Source organism: Hypomesus nipponensis, chromosome 8 (assembly GCF_054491055.1).
Source record: "Hypomesus nipponensis isolate SF chromosome 8, ASM5449105v1, whole genome shotgun sequence".
Classification (NCBI taxonomy): Eukaryota; Metazoa; Chordata; class Actinopteri; order Osmeriformes; family Osmeridae; genus Hypomesus; species Hypomesus nipponensis.
Genome location: NC_140368.1, coordinates 12,967,120 through 12,985,945, shown reverse-complemented (window position 1 = coordinate 12,985,945; position 18,826 = coordinate 12,967,120). Strand labels below are relative to the sequence as shown.

General features: G+C 43.4%; 1 protein-coding gene across 4 annotated transcripts; it reads left to right on the top strand.

Moving 5' to 3' along the window:
• LOC146275232 (alpha-2-macroglobulin-like protein 1) lies at positions 1-18,300 on the top strand. 4 transcript variants are annotated; one of them, XM_084703661.1, is made up of 35 exons: positions 986-1,313; positions 4,510-4,696; positions 4,941-5,097; positions 5,295-5,347; positions 5,585-5,605; positions 5,737-5,905; positions 6,009-6,093; positions 6,177-6,415; positions 6,531-6,640; positions 6,850-7,014; positions 7,107-7,337; positions 7,558-7,621; positions 7,701-7,846; positions 7,970-8,119; positions 8,504-8,689; positions 9,724-9,790; positions 9,973-10,108; positions 10,316-10,541; positions 14,414-14,540; positions 14,633-14,754; positions 14,851-14,902; positions 14,998-15,081; positions 15,299-15,475; positions 15,717-15,798; positions 15,904-16,060; positions 16,192-16,266; positions 16,347-16,512; positions 16,618-16,814; positions 16,909-17,124; positions 17,202-17,317; positions 17,441-17,531; positions 17,606-17,674; positions 17,809-17,914; positions 17,992-18,033; positions 18,201-18,300. In XM_084703661.1, the coding sequence occupies exons 1-34, from the start codon at positions 1,243-1,245 to the stop codon at positions 18,030-18,032; spliced, it is 4,341 nt and encodes a 1,446-aa protein (XP_084559787.1). In that variant the 5' UTR covers positions 986-1,242; the 3' UTR covers position 18,033; positions 18,201-18,300. The 4 variants fall into 4 exon arrangements, with proteins under 4 accessions (XP_084559789.1, XP_084559788.1, XP_084559787.1 ...); XM_084703663.1 differs by lacking the exon at positions 986-1,313 and adding an exon at positions 1-32 and having other exon boundaries at positions 17,992-18,300; XM_084703662.1 differs by lacking the exon at positions 986-1,313 and adding an exon at positions 844-893 and having other exon boundaries at positions 17,992-18,300.
• Positions 18,301-18,826: the final 526 nt, after the last annotated feature.

The following is an 18,826-nucleotide window of genomic DNA, read 5'->3' as shown; positions in this document are numbered from 1 at the left end:
ATTAGCTCTAGCTCCATGCTACTGTACCTTAGGTAGGCTATCAATTTCAGATCAGCCTAAAATAAATTATAGTGGGTCGGTTAGGGGACACTATTCGATGTATCGCTGCTATTCACAGCCAGTTAATTGATGGTAATATGCGTTAGTCATGTTTACTCGATGGTAAAGTGGCTAGCGACTAATGTATAAGATGCGCTAACCGGATGTAGTTCAGGGCCTTGCGTTCTAAACTGGTCTGTTATTGTTGACGTTTCAAAAAAGGTCTATAGGACAGCGGCCCCTGAGGACCAGGATTTGACACACCTGCTGTAGGCAATCTCCCATGGAATCCACTCTGGCTACGTCTTGGCTGATGTTGCTGATGATACATTAATTTTTTTACGGCCAGTAACCCCTTAACCCCTCAATTATATGTGCTTTTAGTTTATGTTGTAATGAGTATCTGGCAGAATTAAAATTGGTATTTGGACGGCCAAGATATTAACCATGCGTGTCCACTACAGTGGAGCGAGCGCCATGTCGGCTTCCAATTCATTTTCAATGAAACCCTACGCCCGGTTTCATTGAAAATGAATTGGGAGCCGACGCGCTGCCCGCTCTGCTGTAGTGGACACGCACGATAAAGCGTGAATCATGGGAAGCTGATTTCCCATATTTGAATGGTCCGGCTGGAAAGGGAATGTGGAAATGTGCGACAGTGCTCATTTTTTTCGCATTCATTGAGCGCAAATACTGTTTTTTTGAGCTTCTTCTAATAGTTTTTGATGATCATCATTTAGAAACTATCTTTAGTTTTGTAATGTTTTCTTAGCCTACCTCAATTCTGAATTGTGTGTGTCCGACACATGTGTCCGACACATGGACTTATGTGTGCGTGCTGAAGTGGCTATTTGGTAAGCTCAGAATGACATGGAATTCTGCATGCATCGGTTTGTGTTTTCGGTTACACACTTTGACAAACGTTGATTTGGATACTGTGTTTATATTTTCAGGAATTATCAATCTAAATTAATGCACTGACTAATAAAGTAAACTCAAACTTTAGATATTACTGGGCCCAGCAGATTTATACTGGGGCGCCCCAGTAAAAAGGGTCTAACGACGCCCCTGAATTAGCCAATAGGAATGGAGTGGACCTGTGTATAAAGATGAGTTCTCGACCGTTTATTAGTAATTGCGGGTTTACTCTCCTAAAGGGGCGCTTGATGATTGTCTCTACTGAACAGACAACTTTCTCTCAAAATGCTGTGCTTTGCTTTAGTCATCTTAACTATACTGTTGCGAACGGTGACGACGCAACAGTCCAACAAAGAGTAAGTTTATTTAATTCCGAGCACTAATATAAACAAGTGTGTGGGCTGAATTCACCCAGGGAAACAGGGAGGGAACGTATCCTTACCAATGTTAAAAGTAGCCTATGCGATTTTGACCCCTCAATAGTTTTGCTGTGTTTGTGCGTGCATCTCTGTTTGTTCCGACGATTATTTCCGTATTGTCCAACAATTATGAACTATTCCAAATTCATTTAACATTGTCATTTAGGGGAATCCATCTTAAGTTTGCCCCAACACAGACGGACGCATCCACCAGAGGAATATTGATAATTAAAGTTAAAGATTTACAACTGTATAAATGAGCGCTAGATAAAGATTTAGGCATATACCTTCTAACATGGAGCGCTCAATGCTTGCGTCTTTACATTTTGCGAGCGCACACTTTTGGCAAAGCCTAATTTGGTCCAAAATATTTCCAAGCAAGGCCACGCGCGTGGCTCCCCGAGTGACACTCACTAGTGTGCTAATTGGACCAGATTTAGCAAGAACCCCCCCAATTCTACTGTGCCAGCTTGGCATAGGTTTTGTGCTATGGTGAGCACCCATAAGCAGTCCAGGGGTCTCATTTATAAACGTTGTGTACGCAGGGGCGTGTCTACAACTATTTGAACAGGGTGGCCAGGCAGCGGCACAGCCTCAGAGCAGGGTGGCCATCAACCACTTATCGAGACTTAAGTTCAATTTTTTTAAATCTACGCTTTATGTTGTAGGTAATGAAACACTGTGTGTTATATCTCAATAAACTAAGAATTTTTCTATTAACATATTCTCCTCCTGTGTGTAGTTGTTAGTAAATGGTCACATCCTTAATCTAAATTGAGCATCCCGCATATGGGATTTCCCTATTGCAAATTATGATTTATTCTAATGTATTCATAATTATTTTCAACAGTCTAGAATTTATTTTACAGTTTCTTCGATGGATTCCGTAAATCCTACCAGACATATGTCAGAAACATTCTAACTTCTAACTTGAAATGACAGATTTATTATTTGTAGGCCTACTCGTACATTTAGAACCATTTATTCTGTAATTTTACCATTATTTATTTAAGCAATAAGGTATGAGAGGCAGTACTTTAACGCCAATAAAGTACGTGTTCCAGGGTTTGCTAACAACACCCTTGAACACGTACTTTATTGGCGATAAATTACTGCCACAAGTACCTTATTGCTTTTATAATACGGTTGCCAGCGAAATTATGAATAGTAAATAAATAGTAAGCTGCCTTTCATCACAAAATAGTTATAGCCAACAAACATTGTATCGCATTTCAGTAGCCGTGAGAAAATAGTCCCTGTAAACAGTGGCTGTTGCTATGCAACGGACAAACAGTATTGTGAACTTCACGTTTGTTAGCCTAGCTAGATCTTGCACCATCTCATTCATTCTCAATGCTCATTTTATAAAAGTTACCTTTAAAATACCAACGACAATAGGACACTTTCAATAAAATAATATTTAATTTAAACTTTAGGCCTAAACATTCTAAATCAGTCATAAATGTTTCGTAGGCACTGGGTATATGCTAGCTAGCTAGCCTACATATGTTGTAAACTAGTTACGAGAGACTTGGGACTCGATAGACTAACATTAGGCTGTTGTTATGGTTTGCTTATTTTGATTTGGATATCTCCATTAATTGTGCATCCGTGGAAAACGTAGTTTTAAGAAGCCAAGACCAGGTCATGTAATTGCGTGGCTACGAAGCTAAAATTAAATAAGTGGGTATCTACTAGTAGTTACAGTAGCAACTAATGGCTAGACCTGAGCTTCCGTCAAACGTTTCAGTAGCTAGTTAGCACTGATACAGTACGGGACAGTGCAATATTATTGCTCAAAAATTAACCGAATATTGCTAGTCTAGCTTGCTAACCAATAAACTGCTGAACGCCAGTACTTGTAGACTAAGTCTTTATCTTCGGCAACCTTTTAGTTATTTTGAGTGCGCACTAATATGGAATGCTTCCCTTTAAGGTAAATGTAAAAAGGCGTACAATACTCTATGCTCAATAAAGCACACCCCGTGACTCACTCTCAACCAATCAGAATGCTTGATTTCAACCACCCGTATTATAAAGATTACTATAGTAATAACAAACACAAACAATATAACTGATATCATACCTTTACTGTATTACGTACTTATTAAATCTTACTGATGTTAAATGGACATACCTTGATGAGCAGACATTGCATCAGGCACTGTTGGGTGCTCATTGTGTCAGTCATTTATTTGTTCTTCAGAAAGTTCACATTGTTCAATAATATTATGTTCACCTCACATCAGCCGTATGTAGAATTCCAATGATTTTATAATTTTGTATTGTATGTGGAAGTAGGCCAGACATTATTAGAATAATCTGGTGTAGCCTATATTTGAGATTATTTTAAACAATTTTGAAAAAGTTAAGATTTGGGGTTGTTATTGCTTTTAATAGAATAGAAGTACGCAGTGTCATAACTACATCTCTGCTGTTGATAACAAACCAAACCGTTTAAAAATCGGTTGAAAATTGAGCAAGTTATGGTTATTTAGAAAGTACATGGAGCACCAACACAATGTCCGCCATGTGCGGACCTTCTCGACTCCGGTGGCCGGCAATGCGGACGAGACATCTAGCTTTTATATAGGCCTATATATCAATGGGCTACACAGTCGGTAGTTCTTGAATCGATCTAATGGTGACTCGGTGCCGTCTCAAATCGGACCAAAAGTCTAACCAGAATTCACTGTTTCAAGTCAGCCGCCGCGCTGCATGAAGTCAGTCCATGTCGAACGCACATAATGTCAGTGTCTGAGAAGTTGCGCCTTTTCGTTCTTTTCCCTACCCTCCTGACACCATGATTGAACGTAACGTAATGTAAGAACAATCGCATGCCAGGACCATTAATATACTGGATTAGCATTCATGTGGTGCTTTGCATTGACCATTTATGGAAAAAAATGGGCTCGTTCAGGGCGGGGTAAAATGCTGATTCACGTACGCAAACTTGTGGGTAATCTGTAATTTATAAAGGGAACATTGCTTACAGGTGTGCGTACGTAAGGTTTTATAAATCAGATTGTTGGGGGTCTTACGCCATTTTAGGCTTTCGGGTGTACGTAGACTTTTAGTGAGAATCCTACACAAAGTTGAGACCCCTGATCATGTATTTCCCTCCCCTTTGCAGTGTCTACGTAGTGACTATGAGCTCCCAGGTGGTGGGTTGGAGTATGGAGAGCCTGTGTGCCCATATTCACAACCCATCGGCGCCACTTTCCTTGAGGGTGATCCTTCAGCTGGTGCAGGGACAGCCTGCCACGCTGCTGGAGAAGACTGGAATCAGGAATGACTTTTATAGCTGCATCTCCTTTAGGGTGTGTTATAATATATTTATTTTTGGCCTGTCCCTGTCTTACTTCTTACATTCTTATTTACGTGAACTGCATTTTGTTATCACAGTAGTTTTGTATAGGCCACGAGAAAAGTAATACCTTTTATAAAGTAATGTAGCTTTTCTGAGAACTCCACACTTTCTGCTGAGGTATCCACATTTCATGATTTTCACCAGCTAATCTTCCAAACCAAACTGCCCAAATCTAGATTTGAAATGTTTTCCAGGTACCTCATGTGGTCCTTGACACAGTGGCCACCCTCAGTGTCTCTGTGACAGGAGGGGTGGAGTCAATGCTCAAGGATACCAAGATCCTCATTAGACCGGCCAGCTTAATCACCCTTGTCCAGACAGACAAGCCCATCTACAAACCTGGCCAAAGGGGTAGGTTATATTCATATTGAGACCCTTCTGACAAGCATTCCCCTCTGCTGTTGAAGTCAGATTGCTCTGTATGGTGTAGAACACCGAGTTGCATGGCGTATAGATGGCTAGTCTGTGGCACACTTGCTAGTCTAATCAAGTCTACTTGCTTCATGGTATTGTTCCTGCATTTGACTGTTTGTATTGCCTATTTACAGTTCTGTTTCGAGTCGTCTCACTAACTTCTGGTTTTGGGTCATACGACCAGATGGTGAGCTACTTCCTGTGACTATGGAATATCGTTGCTCTGTTAGTTTTGTGTAGCTCGAGGAGGAATGATGACCAGATTTTAAAAACTTCTAGTTTCAGTGAAGTGGGGGGAGGGGGGGAGACCTGTGGATTAAAGTTTTAGACTAGGACCCAGAAGAACAGATGCAGAGGGTAACAGTTGCATGAAGGGGAAACATCTTGCACAAAGAGACTCAACATTGCTTTCTTTTTTTTTCAGTATAAAACTGTGGAAATTCAGGTAAGAATACTTAATATTTAACGACTAACCTTAAAAACCTAATGGATGCCATGGTCTAGGCAGGAAACATTTGTCTAAATTGATTCTATTTTGGAGTTCTGACGCTTTCTGCATTTCCGATTGGCACTCAGGATCCAAACTCCAACCGTATCGCTCAGTGGCTGAACCAGCCAACAGTCAGTGCTATCCTCGACCTGTCTCACCCCACAACCCCAGAGGCTGCTCAGGGCCGTTACACCATCACCGTCTGGAATGAGAGGGACGAGCAGACCTCCACTGGCTTCGACCTCAAAGAGTATGGTCAGTATGGCCTTTACCGGTGTATCTGACCGTCCGAGCCAGAATCAGGACGTTGGCAATGTGGTTGGTGCTGCAATGTAATGCTGCTTGTCTGTCATTCCAGTTCTGCCCAAGTACGAGGTCACGGTGTCTCTGCCCAGCGTCATCACCATCCAGGACACTGAGGTCACACTGAGGGTGTGTGGAAAGTAAGTTCTACAGAAACCTTGGTCACATGACTCCCTTTCAGTCCCATTTGAAGAATTCCATCAGTCTGTTTGCTGGTCCTCAGGTACACGTATGGGAAGCCAGTCCTGGGTTCAGTGACGGCTGAGGTCTGCAGGAAGTCGTACAATTTTTTTCGCAGGCCAGGCGGAGGAGGCTCCGACATCTGCGAGAAGTATAACATGGCTGTGACTGACCCGAGTGGTTGTGCAGCACAAGTGGTGAAATTGACTCCTTTTGGGTTGTCCCAGTGGGGATATCAAGACCTCTTCGATGTGCAGGCTGAGATTGAAGAGAGTGGGACAGGTAAGATGGAGGGGGAGGAGTAAAGGTCCTCGTACACATTGATAAAATGGTACCGGTACAGCCGTAATGTTGGAGCCTGTTTTAGTGGTGAGCTGTGCCCTCATTGTTCCTGCAGGGGTTGTCTTGAAGGGCAGTGGCAGTGCCACGTTCACCAGCATCATCAGACAGGTTACGTTCGAAGACGTCTCGGCTTATTACAAGCCTGGCGTCCCCTACCAGGGCAAGGTGACCACTCGAACATCCGCCTTAGAGTTCTGGAGCTTGTAATTAACTTGAGACACTGATGGTTTAAGGTCAAATATTCCTGCTCATCCTATGCTCTGGAAGTTGTATGTATACTGTTAGAAACTGAAAATGTATATTCTGAGGTAATTTTGAGCAGACAGCTCTGGTGTAGCTGTAGTGCAGTCATCTTGTTATCTGTGGGTTTCCAGATCAAGATGATGAGACCAGACTCCTCTCCTGCTGCAAACGAGCTGGTCTACTTGTTCCTGACTGCTGGTGGGCCTTTGGATAACTGGGCCCTGACAACAGACAGCAATGGCATGGTGGTCTTCTCTCTGGTCACCACTTTGTGGACGGACAGTGTATCTCTACAGGTCTGCCTTCTCCATAAAAGAAAAGAGCTACTGTTTTGTTTTTCTTTACAATGTCACGTAAACTCCTACACTGTGAACCACGTCTGTCTTAGGCTCGCTCTAAGCTGGAAGAGGACATGCTTTCTGGACAGGAACGCAAGCCTGAATACTCCCAGGCCTACCACTCCATCACGGCCTTCTACTCCAAGAGCAAGAGCTCCGTGTCTCTCCAGTATGCCAACCAGGTCTTCTCCTGTGAGGCTAATCCTGCCATACTCGCCACCTACATCATCAAGGGGAATGAATGGGATGCAAAACAAAGGACTCTGGACTTCTTTTACATGGTGAGATGCTAGATGAGAACATTTTGGGGCTAAAACGGGGACATTTTTCAACTTCTTGACTTGTCTTCATCATGTCACATCATCTCAAAGCAAGCCAATCCGAAATGGGAGTTTATAGCCAGCCTGTGCTTGTGAATCGTTAGTTTTAAAGATGTCTGACTAATGGTAAGTAAAGAGGAAAGCATGTTCTGCTGTTACAGCATGAGGTTGTGCTCTGCAGGTGATGTCCAAAGGCAGTGTGATGCGACATGGGCGTATCTCAGTGTCGCTGAAGAAGGAATCAGGTACAGTCCTGGAATCAGTCACTTCTTCCATCAGATGACCTCACTTCATACAAGACCTAACCATGCTTTTATGTCTTAGACAACCAAGGGGCTTTGCTTGTGCCACTTCGGAATGTGGCTGAACTTGCCCCGGTTGCACAGGTGGTTGTGTACGCAATCCTGCCCAGTGGAGTGATGGTGGCCGACAGCCTGGACTTCCCCATACAGCTCTGCCTCAAGAACAAGGTAAGCTCGTCTTAGTCACTGTCCGTGCATGTAGGACTTGGTCTTCTCCATATATACTGTATATGGTCACAGTGCATGTGTTATGTATTTGGCATGCTTGTTGTTTATCTGCCATGTGTGCAGGTGTCTCTGCAGTTTGCGTCGCCCCAGGAACTGCCTGGAGAGAGAACGTTCTTCAGGCTGACGGCTCATCCCGGCTCCCTCTGTTCCGTCAGGGCCATCGACCAGTCTGTCCTGCTGCTGCAGCCTGAAGAGGAGCTCAGCATCAAATCTGTACCCTACTGCTCCCATCTGACCACACACTCTGAACAGGGCTTGAAATCGACCGTTTTTGGTTGCATACGCTCCCAAAATTGTTTTTGCGACCTCAAAATATAGTTGGAGAACATTTGTGCGAGTGCAAATAATCGTTATGGTGCAACCTTTTTATTTCTTTACGAAACACTTGCTAATTAGCCTCTGTAGCGTGACAGGGAGTGAGCTAGCAAACAAAATGAATCTAACATAGAAATTGTCGTTTTTGGTGCTCCTAAATCTTTATACAAATGTAGGAGCACGAGTAGCACCAAGTTCATTTCAAGCCCTGCTGAATACCATCTCAACACAAGTTCCTGCTCAAAGAGTTGTTCCATTAATCTGTTTGTTTTTTGTATCCAGGTGTATCGTCTACTCCCAGTCCAGAAGCTGTCGGGCTACGTTTACAACATAGAAGATGCTGAATCATCCCCCTGCACACCTGGTAGACCCCCTATGCCACCTCCCATGCCAGTAGCTGTAGATGGGAGACGATTCAGCTCCTTTTGGCTGCCTCCCAACGTGAACGACGTCTACACTGTCTTCAGAGTGAGTCCTGTGGAGGGATGGCACCTTAAATGAATTGCACATTGTGTGTGCGTTTTTATCCATTTGAAATATGAAAACGATGTTAGTTACTGTACTACTTTTGGCAGTCATTTGAAATGGACACATTCTCTATCTTTGACGAGTAGCATGTACCTGCAGAGCCGTAGCGCCAGAGAGCTGCAGTTTCAGGACCGCAATCTCAGGACCACAGTTCTAGGACCCTCGTTTTATCTGACATAACCATGGACTGGAACAAGATAATAAATATTTTCCTGCAGTAGTGAATGTAGGTTACAGCTCAACATTAAATTATAACAAGAAGAGGAAGTAATGTAGGCTAGCTTGTTTCATAACAAGATGGACGAGAATCAGAGTGTAAGTAGCTAATTTGAATCATGTATGTTTATGTATAAAACAATTCTGGTGTCTTGAATTGGACAATAAAGTTAACATTAGCTAGCTAACTTCAACTTTACTATCAATCATTTCACGACACCGGAGAGGTTTTATACATAGCCACACGTGATTCACATTAGCTACTTTCACCTATGAGCTATACTGATTGCCAAACATACCACTAACAACCAAGTTGAAGACAGAACCAGTACTGTTTTTGGGGAGTACTGCTTTGGTTGCACTCTTTTTGGTCTTTTGGTGGTTGCGAAAATCTAGAAATCCTTCAAAATGTTGCTCTCAAGAGTGGTTGATGGGGTGGAGGGAAAGATGAAGAGTTGGATGGAGCGATGCAGGTGTATTTGGTGGAGGGGATGTGGTGGATGTGATACTGCGATGTATATTATTGTGTAGATATATTAAATATATCCATATCTGAATGATCAAATTCCTCAGTTTTGGTTGTTTCTTGCTTCTCCCAAACCATTCAAATAGCCTATCTTGTTGCGATCTAGTGACATGTCATAACGAGGGTCCTAGAACTGCTGTCCTGAAACTGAAGGTCTCCGGCTCTGCATGTTCATACAATTGTCTTTGACCAGGGACTTGTGTAGCTCTGACCTGTAGCTTTCTATTTTCAGGATATTGGAATGAAAATCCTGACTAACTCTGACGTGAAGAAGCCTGTCAGCTGTTATGAGTACCCTAGTATGTCAATGTTTTAACATGCAACAACATGGCCTATGTTAACATTTTGGAATATAAAGGCCCCATCTTACTAGTGTAGTTTTCATACACAAGATGTCAAACTTAGCGGTAAATATTCTACTGGATACAGTTGAAATTCAGACATGTTGGGAATGACCATGAACCCCAATTCCATACCCCAGTGATGATGGCCAGACCCATGGCGGCACCAGCCGCCCAAGACCCAATGGCCCCCCAGAGAGGTCCAGAAAATGTCAAAGATGAGACTGTGCGAACGTATTTCCCTGAGACTTGGATCTGGGACCTGGTGCCTGTTGGGTAAAGATACAGATTTTTAGTAGAGTTCAATAAATAAGCTTGGGTCATTTTAGCTCAAGTGCAGCGTCAGAATTACTGTGGTACTTCCCAAATATACTTGGACCAACTTAATTATCATTGCTAGATGTCAAATGAAAACTACTGAAAGTAGCCTGGGCATGCTGTTGGATCCTTCCAGATTTAACCATCCAGGTTCTCCCTCTCCAGAAACTTTGGCTCAGTGACGGTTCAGAAGACCGTCCCTGACACCATCACTAAGTGGGCTGCCGGGGCTTTCTGCGTGTCCCCTGTGGGTCTGGGGCTGGCTCCCAGTACGGCCCTCACGGCCTTCCAGCCCTTCTTCGTCAGTCTCACCCTACCTTACTCAGTCATCCGCGGTGAGGTGTTCGTCCTCCGGGCCACTGTCTTCAACTACCTCACCAAGTGCATCATGGTAAATATTAACTCTTTGTGTTCGGGTTTGATCTTGCTTGATGGGGTGATTTGGAGTTTGATGTACTGGTGTCATAATCACTGAAACTAGGAGTTCCACTGAGCGATACTTAAAAAAAAAATATATATATATAATTATTTTTTTCCCCTCATTATGGACTACACATAGCACATATTGACACAACAGTCATCACGGTCATGAATATAATGTAATTCAATACATAGTATAAAAAATAAACATCCAAAATAAAACATTGATCGGATTTACAGCATTAGGAGTCAGTCAGGGCCCTTTTGTACAACAGTAGAGGGTCCCAGATCTTATTATGGTATTTCAATCATTGTTTTGATATCTGATCTTTTCAAGGCTAAGTACATTCCCCATTAATCTTAGTCACATCTCAAAACTTGTTACTGAGTCACTTAAGCAGAATCATTTTTTTCTCCACAACCATACCATACCAACCAAGTAGAGCCCCTGTCCCTCCTAAGATCGCAACCAATGGATCTGGTTTCAAATTCTTCTTAAAGGCTTTAGAGAAGCATTCGAAAATATAAAACCAGTAAGATGACAACTTTGTACAAGACCAAAGAGCAAGTGTTCCTTCAGAAATCATAAATCTGTTACAAAGTGGGGATGTTAAAGGATCAAACATATGTATCTTGGTCCTGCAATAGCACAACCGGTGTAATGTCTATCAAGTTGTTAGACATTAACTGAACAATCACTTACATTTGCCAGACATTGTTCCCAGCACCCCTCGCCTATCTCCTCATTGAACTCACTGGCCCATGCCTGTGTGTGAGCTGAGGAATCTATAGGTGTACACTCAAGGAAAGTTTGATAGAAATATGAGACCGCCCCTTTCCAGAGGGGGTCAAATCTGTTGATTAAATTTAGTTTCATGGCAGGGTTTGTTTTGATAACTGGGTATGTGTTTTCTGGTGAATTCACGTATTTGAAAGTATCTGAACAGATTGGAAGCTGGAATTGAATATAAACTCTGGAGCTGAGCAAAAGAAGCAAAGATACCCTCAATGTATAGTGAATTTAAGTCACATATCCCTCTCTCTCTTGCCACATCACAAAAACAAAGTTGCTCATGCCAGGGGTAAAGGCATGATTATTGCATATTGGGCTATCCAAATAAGTACCAGGTGTTTTTATGAACCGTTTGATATGACTCCATATTTTGCTGGCTGTGCTGAACTGCAACTGTAGGCTGTTTTGTTTACTTTGGTGGGGCTATTCAACAGGGCTGGGAGTGAAGTGCTCCTGCTTAAGGAGCGTTCCAGTGTTAACCCGGCTGGACAATCATCTGAGTCAGCTGGAGGGCTTTTCTTCCACCAAGCTATGATGGACAGTTGAGGGGTCCAGTGATAGTTTGAAAAGAGGAAGACCAAAGCCTCCTTCCATTTTTGGCTTACCCCGACAGGGAGAACAGCACCCCGACGCAAAGCGGAGGGGTGTAGCTTCGCTCTGAAAAAAAAAACTTCACTTTTGATATACTTTTAAGGAGTATACTTAGAGAATAGTTCACTTTTGATATACTTTTAAGTATGCTTTGAAAATAGTTCACTTTTGATATACTTTTAAGAAGTATGCTTTGAAACAGAAAATGGTATGCATTTCTTCTGGAGTAGGATGTACGTTTTCTATTATACAGCAAAAAGTCAAAATAATTTAAAAGTACATTACAGGTTACATTTTTTAGATCCATTTCATTCTAATTATTCATATCTATAAAAATGTATTATGCATTGCACATTGAATCTTTGCATTGGTTCACACCACCAACATCAGCCGAGAACACCGCAGCATAGCCGAGAACACCGCAACATTAGCTGAGAACACAACAGCATTTAGCCGAGAACACCACAGCATTAGCCGAGAACACCGCAGCATTAGCCGAGAACACCATAGCATTAGCCGAGAACACCGCAGCATTAGCCGAGAACACCATAGCATTGGCACAAAACACAAGAGATGGGTATGGCTGCAGCCTGCAGCCTCCCGTCTCACGCCCTCCCGTCTCATGCCCTCCCTTCTAATGCCCAAGCTGTCCAACGATAAATTAAGAGGGCCAAAAATACGAAATTGCGAATTATTTTATGAATGGAGTTAAAGGTTAGTTCATGAGCACGTTTGTTGAAATACATTTAAAAACTTTTTATCAATAGGCCTATATTATTTGCTGATTTCTGGATGTTATTGTTCTGTCCCTGATGTTAACATATATTTGATGAGACCTGCGATAACCTTCATTTAAAACTGCATCAGCGTTCTATGTTGACATTTGTTAGCGAATATTAGCTAACGTTACCCAGAGCAATTTATGGTTGCAGACTTTGATGGTTTCTTTTTGTGATTTTCCTTAAGGTACACAACAGTGTCTTAAAAAAAAAAAAACAGCAGGTGACAAAATGCATAGTGTGCTGTACTGCCCATCATTGTCCCCCAACCGTCGTGGTTGTTTCTAACCTTAACCTCGACCTCTGCTACGACTCCTGGCCTTAAACTTATCCTAACCTCAACCGTTGTTGTGACACCTAAACTCAACCGGGCCTCCCAGGCTGCAGCCGTAGAATGGATTTTAGTTTGTGGTCTAGCTAAAAAAAGCAGGCATGAGACGGGAGGGCATGAGGCGGGAGGCTGCAGGCTGCAGCCATACACTCTTGGAGATACTTGGCGAGGGCCCCCGTCCACGTCAAGTGACGCAAGATCGGCGGCGTTTGAGGTGCCCTTAAACATTTAAATATTTTTGTAAATCATAGTAAATGGACATTTATTAAGTTTACTTCTTGAAGTACTTACATTAATTTAAGGTGCACTTGAAAGTATTCCAAAGTGTACTTTGAGGTACTTTAGGAAGTATACTTCATGAACTGAAAGTGCAATACACAGGTTACTTTACAGTATTCAAAGGTATACTTTGAAGTACTTTAGGAAGTATACTTCATAAACTAGAAGTGCACTACACAGGCTACTTTACAGTATTTAAAAGTAAACCTCAAATACACTATAAATGTACTTAAAAGTGTACTAAATGACCTAAAAAGTGGGACAATTCAGTTTACTTAGTACAAAACTAGTATATAAATAAGTACACTGCTAGTATACTTTCAGTACCATGATAATAGTATACTTTTTATACTTAAGATTAATTAAACTTGAAGTATACTTCTTTTTCATAAGGTAGCCTACTCTGACATTATTAGCTTAACCTTAGATCAATAAATTACATAGCTAAACAAAAAACGACTAATACCATTTTTAGGGGGGGGGGGGGGGGGGTCATTATGAAACGGGCTACATTTTACTAAAGCAACAATACAATGTTTGTTTGCTTTTTAAAGTAATGGTGAGTATTTCAGTTCAAAATAAATTGGTTATAATTTCTTTAAATATTTAAGACAAACATGATTATTGCTGGCATCGTGGCTGGGCCCCCCCACCACGGCTGGGCCCCCTTATGGGCGGCCCTGCTTATAGGCAACTAGTAATCATATATTTCGCTCCACGAAACACATGTTAATGTTAAGTAGCACATGGTTCTTTAATGTATTTGCCTTGTACAAAAATTCGTTCATTTTCAATGGGCATAAACAGGTGCAGACCAATTTTTTCAATATAACATTAGTCATTATGGCCTTTAGAAAAAAAAATTAGGTGGGGTGGTGCATTATAGGCCCCTGTGGTGCGGCCTAAGCTTGTCCTTAATGGCATTTTTTACCCTTACATTACTAATTTTACTTTTACTTGAGTAAAAAGCTTGAGTTGATACTTCAACTTCTACAAAAGTATTTTTAAACACTAGTATCTATATTTCTACTTGAGTAATGAATGTGAATACTTTTGACACCTCTGCTCAGGTGAAGGTGACACTGTTAGAAGCAGACCTGTTCTGCATAACACCCTGTGGTGCCTTCCAGTTCCAACTGTGTGTTTGTCCCGGCGAGAGCCGAACTCTCCGTTGGATTATCAACCCCACTGCCCTAGGTGAGATGAAAGCGTGGGGCTGAGGGGCAAGTGAGGTGAGCAACCAGGCAAAGACTTGCATCCTGTTTCTGAATGTTTCAAATTGTCTTTAGGGGAGCTGAGTGTGAAGGTGAGTGCAGAGGCCATAAAGACCACGGTTCTCTGTGGTAAGGAGTTGCCCATTGTTCCCGAGAGGGGTCGCATTGACACGGTGATCCAGACATTGTTGGTGGAGGTGAGAGCGTCATATCAAGGGTTCATGCCCATCTGAACCTAATGTGTTTAACCTGTGATCCAAAATCCTTGAAAATGTTGTACTTTTCTCCTCTAGGCTGAGGGCACCAAGGAGACTGTGAGCTACAACTTTCTGCTCTGCCCTGCAGGTGACCCTGCCGAGGGTGGTGTCATGACACTGGTGGGTTGCAGATCTGTTGGTTGAGGTTTTTGATGGGTTATGGTCTTGTCTTCTTGTCTCTAGACGGTGCAATAGTGGAGAGGATCTCTTTGCGGCTGCCCGCCGTGTTTGTGATTGGATCTGCAAAGGCATCGCTCTCTGTCCTGGGTAAGAACCTCCAGTACTGTACCGTCACCCTTTAGTACTTCTGCTACTTTGCTGTAGATGCAGTATTTTTCCAAATGTCATCGGCTCCTATAAGCGGGAATCATTTTGCTGTAGGGGATCCTCTGTGTGGAAACTCTTCCACAATGACACGCAGGATCCCATGTAGATGTAATATTTTCCCCAACAACATCACTGATCCTTGCTGCCCTCCTCCTAGGTGACTTGATGGGCCGAGCTTTGAAGAACCTGGACAGCCTGCTGGCCATGCCCTCTGGCTGCGGGGAGCAGACCATGCTTCAGTTTGCTCCCAACGTCTACATCCTGGCGTACCTGCGGAGCACCCAGCAGCTGACTCCTCAGATCAGGGACAGGGCCGTAGCTTTCCTGCAGAGTGGTGAGTCAGAGGGTGACACGTGCTGGACAGTTGGGTGACATGTCAGTTATCCTACCGTGCAGTCTGCACTTTTATGATCTGTAGAAAAACAGGAAAAATGACCATGACCTAAATGTGCACTACAATACCAGCACTTGTCACAAACGCTTAGATGAATGGGAAGGGTTGGCTTGCTGGCTCATGAAGGTGTTTGGTGTTGGTTTCTGCTTTTGCATTCTCGTTAACGGCGGTGTTCTTGCAGGCTACCAGAATGAGCTCACCTACAAACACAAGGATGGCTCGTACAGCGCCTTTGGCGAAAGTGATGGATCTGGCAACACCTGGTGAGTGAGCTCAAATGTGCTATACATGCCAATGACTGTGTAGTCATTACAAAATGGATCCAATTTCTCGACTGAGGCACTACATAAATGTGTGCACGCCCATAGGTTAACCACCTTCGTCATGAAGTCTTTCGGAGGGGCGCAGCCCTTCATGTTTATCGACCCCGTCCACATCACCATGGCAAAAACATGGTTGGCCGGTCTGCAGCAGCCTAATGGCTGCATCACCTCTGTGGGGAAACTCTTCCACAATGACATGCAGGTAAAGGAGAGAAGTGGACCAGTTCATTATAACTCATCTATTAAAGCACTATGATTGGCTCACTTTATTGCCTACCTTGTTGTTGGACAACTTTGTTTTCTAGTTCTCCTGAGTGAATTGTCTGTTTTCAGGGAGGGGTGAGCGATGACGTGTCCCTGACTGCCTATGTCACTGCTGCCCTTCTGGAGCTGGGACACAGCACCACTGTGAGTGGAAACGACTGTCCGGTCTTGCTGTAACCTACCCATGACCATACCTGTTAGCCTGACTCTGGCTGTGTCCCCAGGACCCCATGGTGATGAGATGTCTGATCTGCTTGCGGAGTGCTCTAGCGGTCCCACTGGACAACCTCTACACTGTTGCCCTGCTGTCTTACACATTCACCCTGGCGGGGGACCAGGTCACACGGAGAATGCTGGTTACACGCCTGGACCAAGCCTCCATCATCACAGGTACTTTTTTGTCGCGATCCAGTGGTGGGTACAACCATTTTGTGGAGAAACCTCTTTGTAGAGATCCAGTGATTGCCCCTGCAACTCACACGCACACACCTGCAGATGGTGCTCGTCACTGGGAAAGAGCTGCCACTCCTGGCAGTGGCCTGAACTCCATCGATGTGGAGATGACCTCGTACGTGCTGCTTGCGCTTCTCTCTGGGCCGATAATGAACGACTTTGGAATGGGCTACGCAGTCAGCATAGTCCGCTGGCTCGTCAGGCAACAGAATCCCTATGGAGGATTCTCTTCCACACAAGTACGAACCTGCGTTTCTACCTTCTAGCTTGAGCCAAACCCACAGTCTGCTTTTTAAAATGAATCAACTGACCGTGTTTTCCATCTTTCACTAGGACACTGTGGTGGCGCTACAAGCCTTGGCCAAGTATGGTGCTGCCACCTACAGTCCGGAAGGTTCCACTAGCGTGGTGGTGACCTCTGCCAGTGGCTGGAGACGAGACTTCACGGTGAACCAGCAGAACCGTCTGCTGTACCAGGAACAGCCACTACAGGATGTTCCCGGAGATTACACCATCCGCGTTGAAGGGCAGAGCTGCGTGTTTATCCAGGTCAGACTGCTGGACCCCATAAACGACACCGATCCAACCTTGCTGTGGTTGTCTGACCAATGTCCAATGCTTTTCAGATCTCTCTCCATTATAACATCCCTCCTCGTGCAGACTTCTCAAGCTTTACCTTGACTGTTGAGGTGGGAGGGTTATGTAAACCCAAACCCTCCCTTAAGGTAGTGGTTACAGTCAGGTACTTATCCTCTTAGAACAATTAGAGCACTTTGAATGCAATAGAAACACTTATTTTCGTACGGTTAAAACGGATGTATTCTGATTCTGAGGTATGACTTGCCTGTTTAAAATGTATTTTTAGGTACAATGGTCGAAGGGAGGAGACCAACATGGTCATTATTGACTTTAAACTACTTTCCGGCTTTTTACTGGACAAGAGCTCACTCGATGCTGTGAGTTCAGAAGTGAAGTTCAATTTGCTCATGACCTGTATACTATACTGTTTAACTCATTCCTACTCTTTCAGCTTAAGACTACAAATACCGTGAAGCGTGTCGATGAAAAGGATGGGAATGTGATCATCTACGTAGAAAGGGTAGGTGACAAAGCTCTGGGTCTGAATTGTACCTCTTCAATTTTGATGGCTGTCTAAAGCTGGACATCTTGGAGAAGGTAACCCCTGATATCAAATGAGTGCATTTCAGTCTAATGCAAGACCTTGTTTTTCAGTTGAAGCAGAAGGAGCCCATGTCCTTTGCCCTTTTCATCCTGGAGGATTTCAGTGTCAAGAACCTCAAACCTGCAGTGGTCAAGGTCTACGACTACTACAAAACAAGTAAACACCTGCATCACACACACCATGGGGGGTGTAATGTGTGAATATGCTCGTTCTAAATTTGAGTCTCTCCTCAGGTGATGCGGCAGTTGTGGAGTACAGCTCTTCATGTGTATAGAGTAAGTTAGTACTACAACTCATGTAACCTCACCTTTTAGCTGCAGTGTTCTGCCGCAATGGATGCAACCTGGCCTTTGACTACCGCTTGCTGTAACTGTTGTTTCTCCCCCTTTGCCCATATGAGCCACTTCCTTGTCCATTATCTGGCAGTTCCCTATTTACACAGGTGACGTCATCAAGTGGACCAATGGCAGCTTTTTAAAGAGCCAATGTTCATCGATTTTACAGTCCTTATTGTTCCAGCAATAAAACACTATTTAATAGTTTGGTTTGTCCTCTTTTTTTCTTTTACGTAAGAAACCCAGCCACAATTACATTTTAATCACCTGGGTTAAACACATTCAAAGGCGTTTAAATTAATCTTGTCCCCAAAATGGGGCCTGCTTAAGATGTACAAGGAAAACATTGGCCCTAGAATCTGTGTACACATTCAATGTTGAGGCTAGTTCCTAAGTGTACATATGGAGCACTAACACTGAAAGGTAGTGCAGCCAGAAGTCCCATTTATAGACATCAGGACCTGTACTACGAATCAAGATTTGGCGTTAACAAGGTAACTTCAGGTTCAACCCAGGGTTTACTGTATCATGACGGTGGATCACATGTTACTGGGGGTAACTCATGTTGAACGCCTAACCTGGTCGGGAGCAGGTAAAGGTGGAGATCAGAGATCAAACTGTATGAAAACACTGCCCACTGACTCATTCTTGATGATAATGGCGTCACCGCTCTGTGGAGCTTGGTGCGCGGATAGTGAGAGGTGCGCTCAGAGAAGATCCAGAAAATGTTGAG

Coding starts and splice junctions, on each gene's coding strand:
- LOC146275232 (XM_084703661.1), top strand. CDS start 1,243: ATGCTGTGCTTTGCTTTAGTCATCTTAACTATACTGTTGCGAACGGTG. Junction 14,903..14,997: donor CTTTCTGCTCTGCCCTGCAG/GTGACCCTGCCG, acceptor TCTTGTCTCTAG/ACGGTGCAATAGTGGAGAGG. Junction 17,675..17,808: donor TGATCATCTACGTAGAAAGG/GTAGGTGACAAA, acceptor CTTGTTTTTCAG/TTGAAGCAGAAGGAGCCCAT.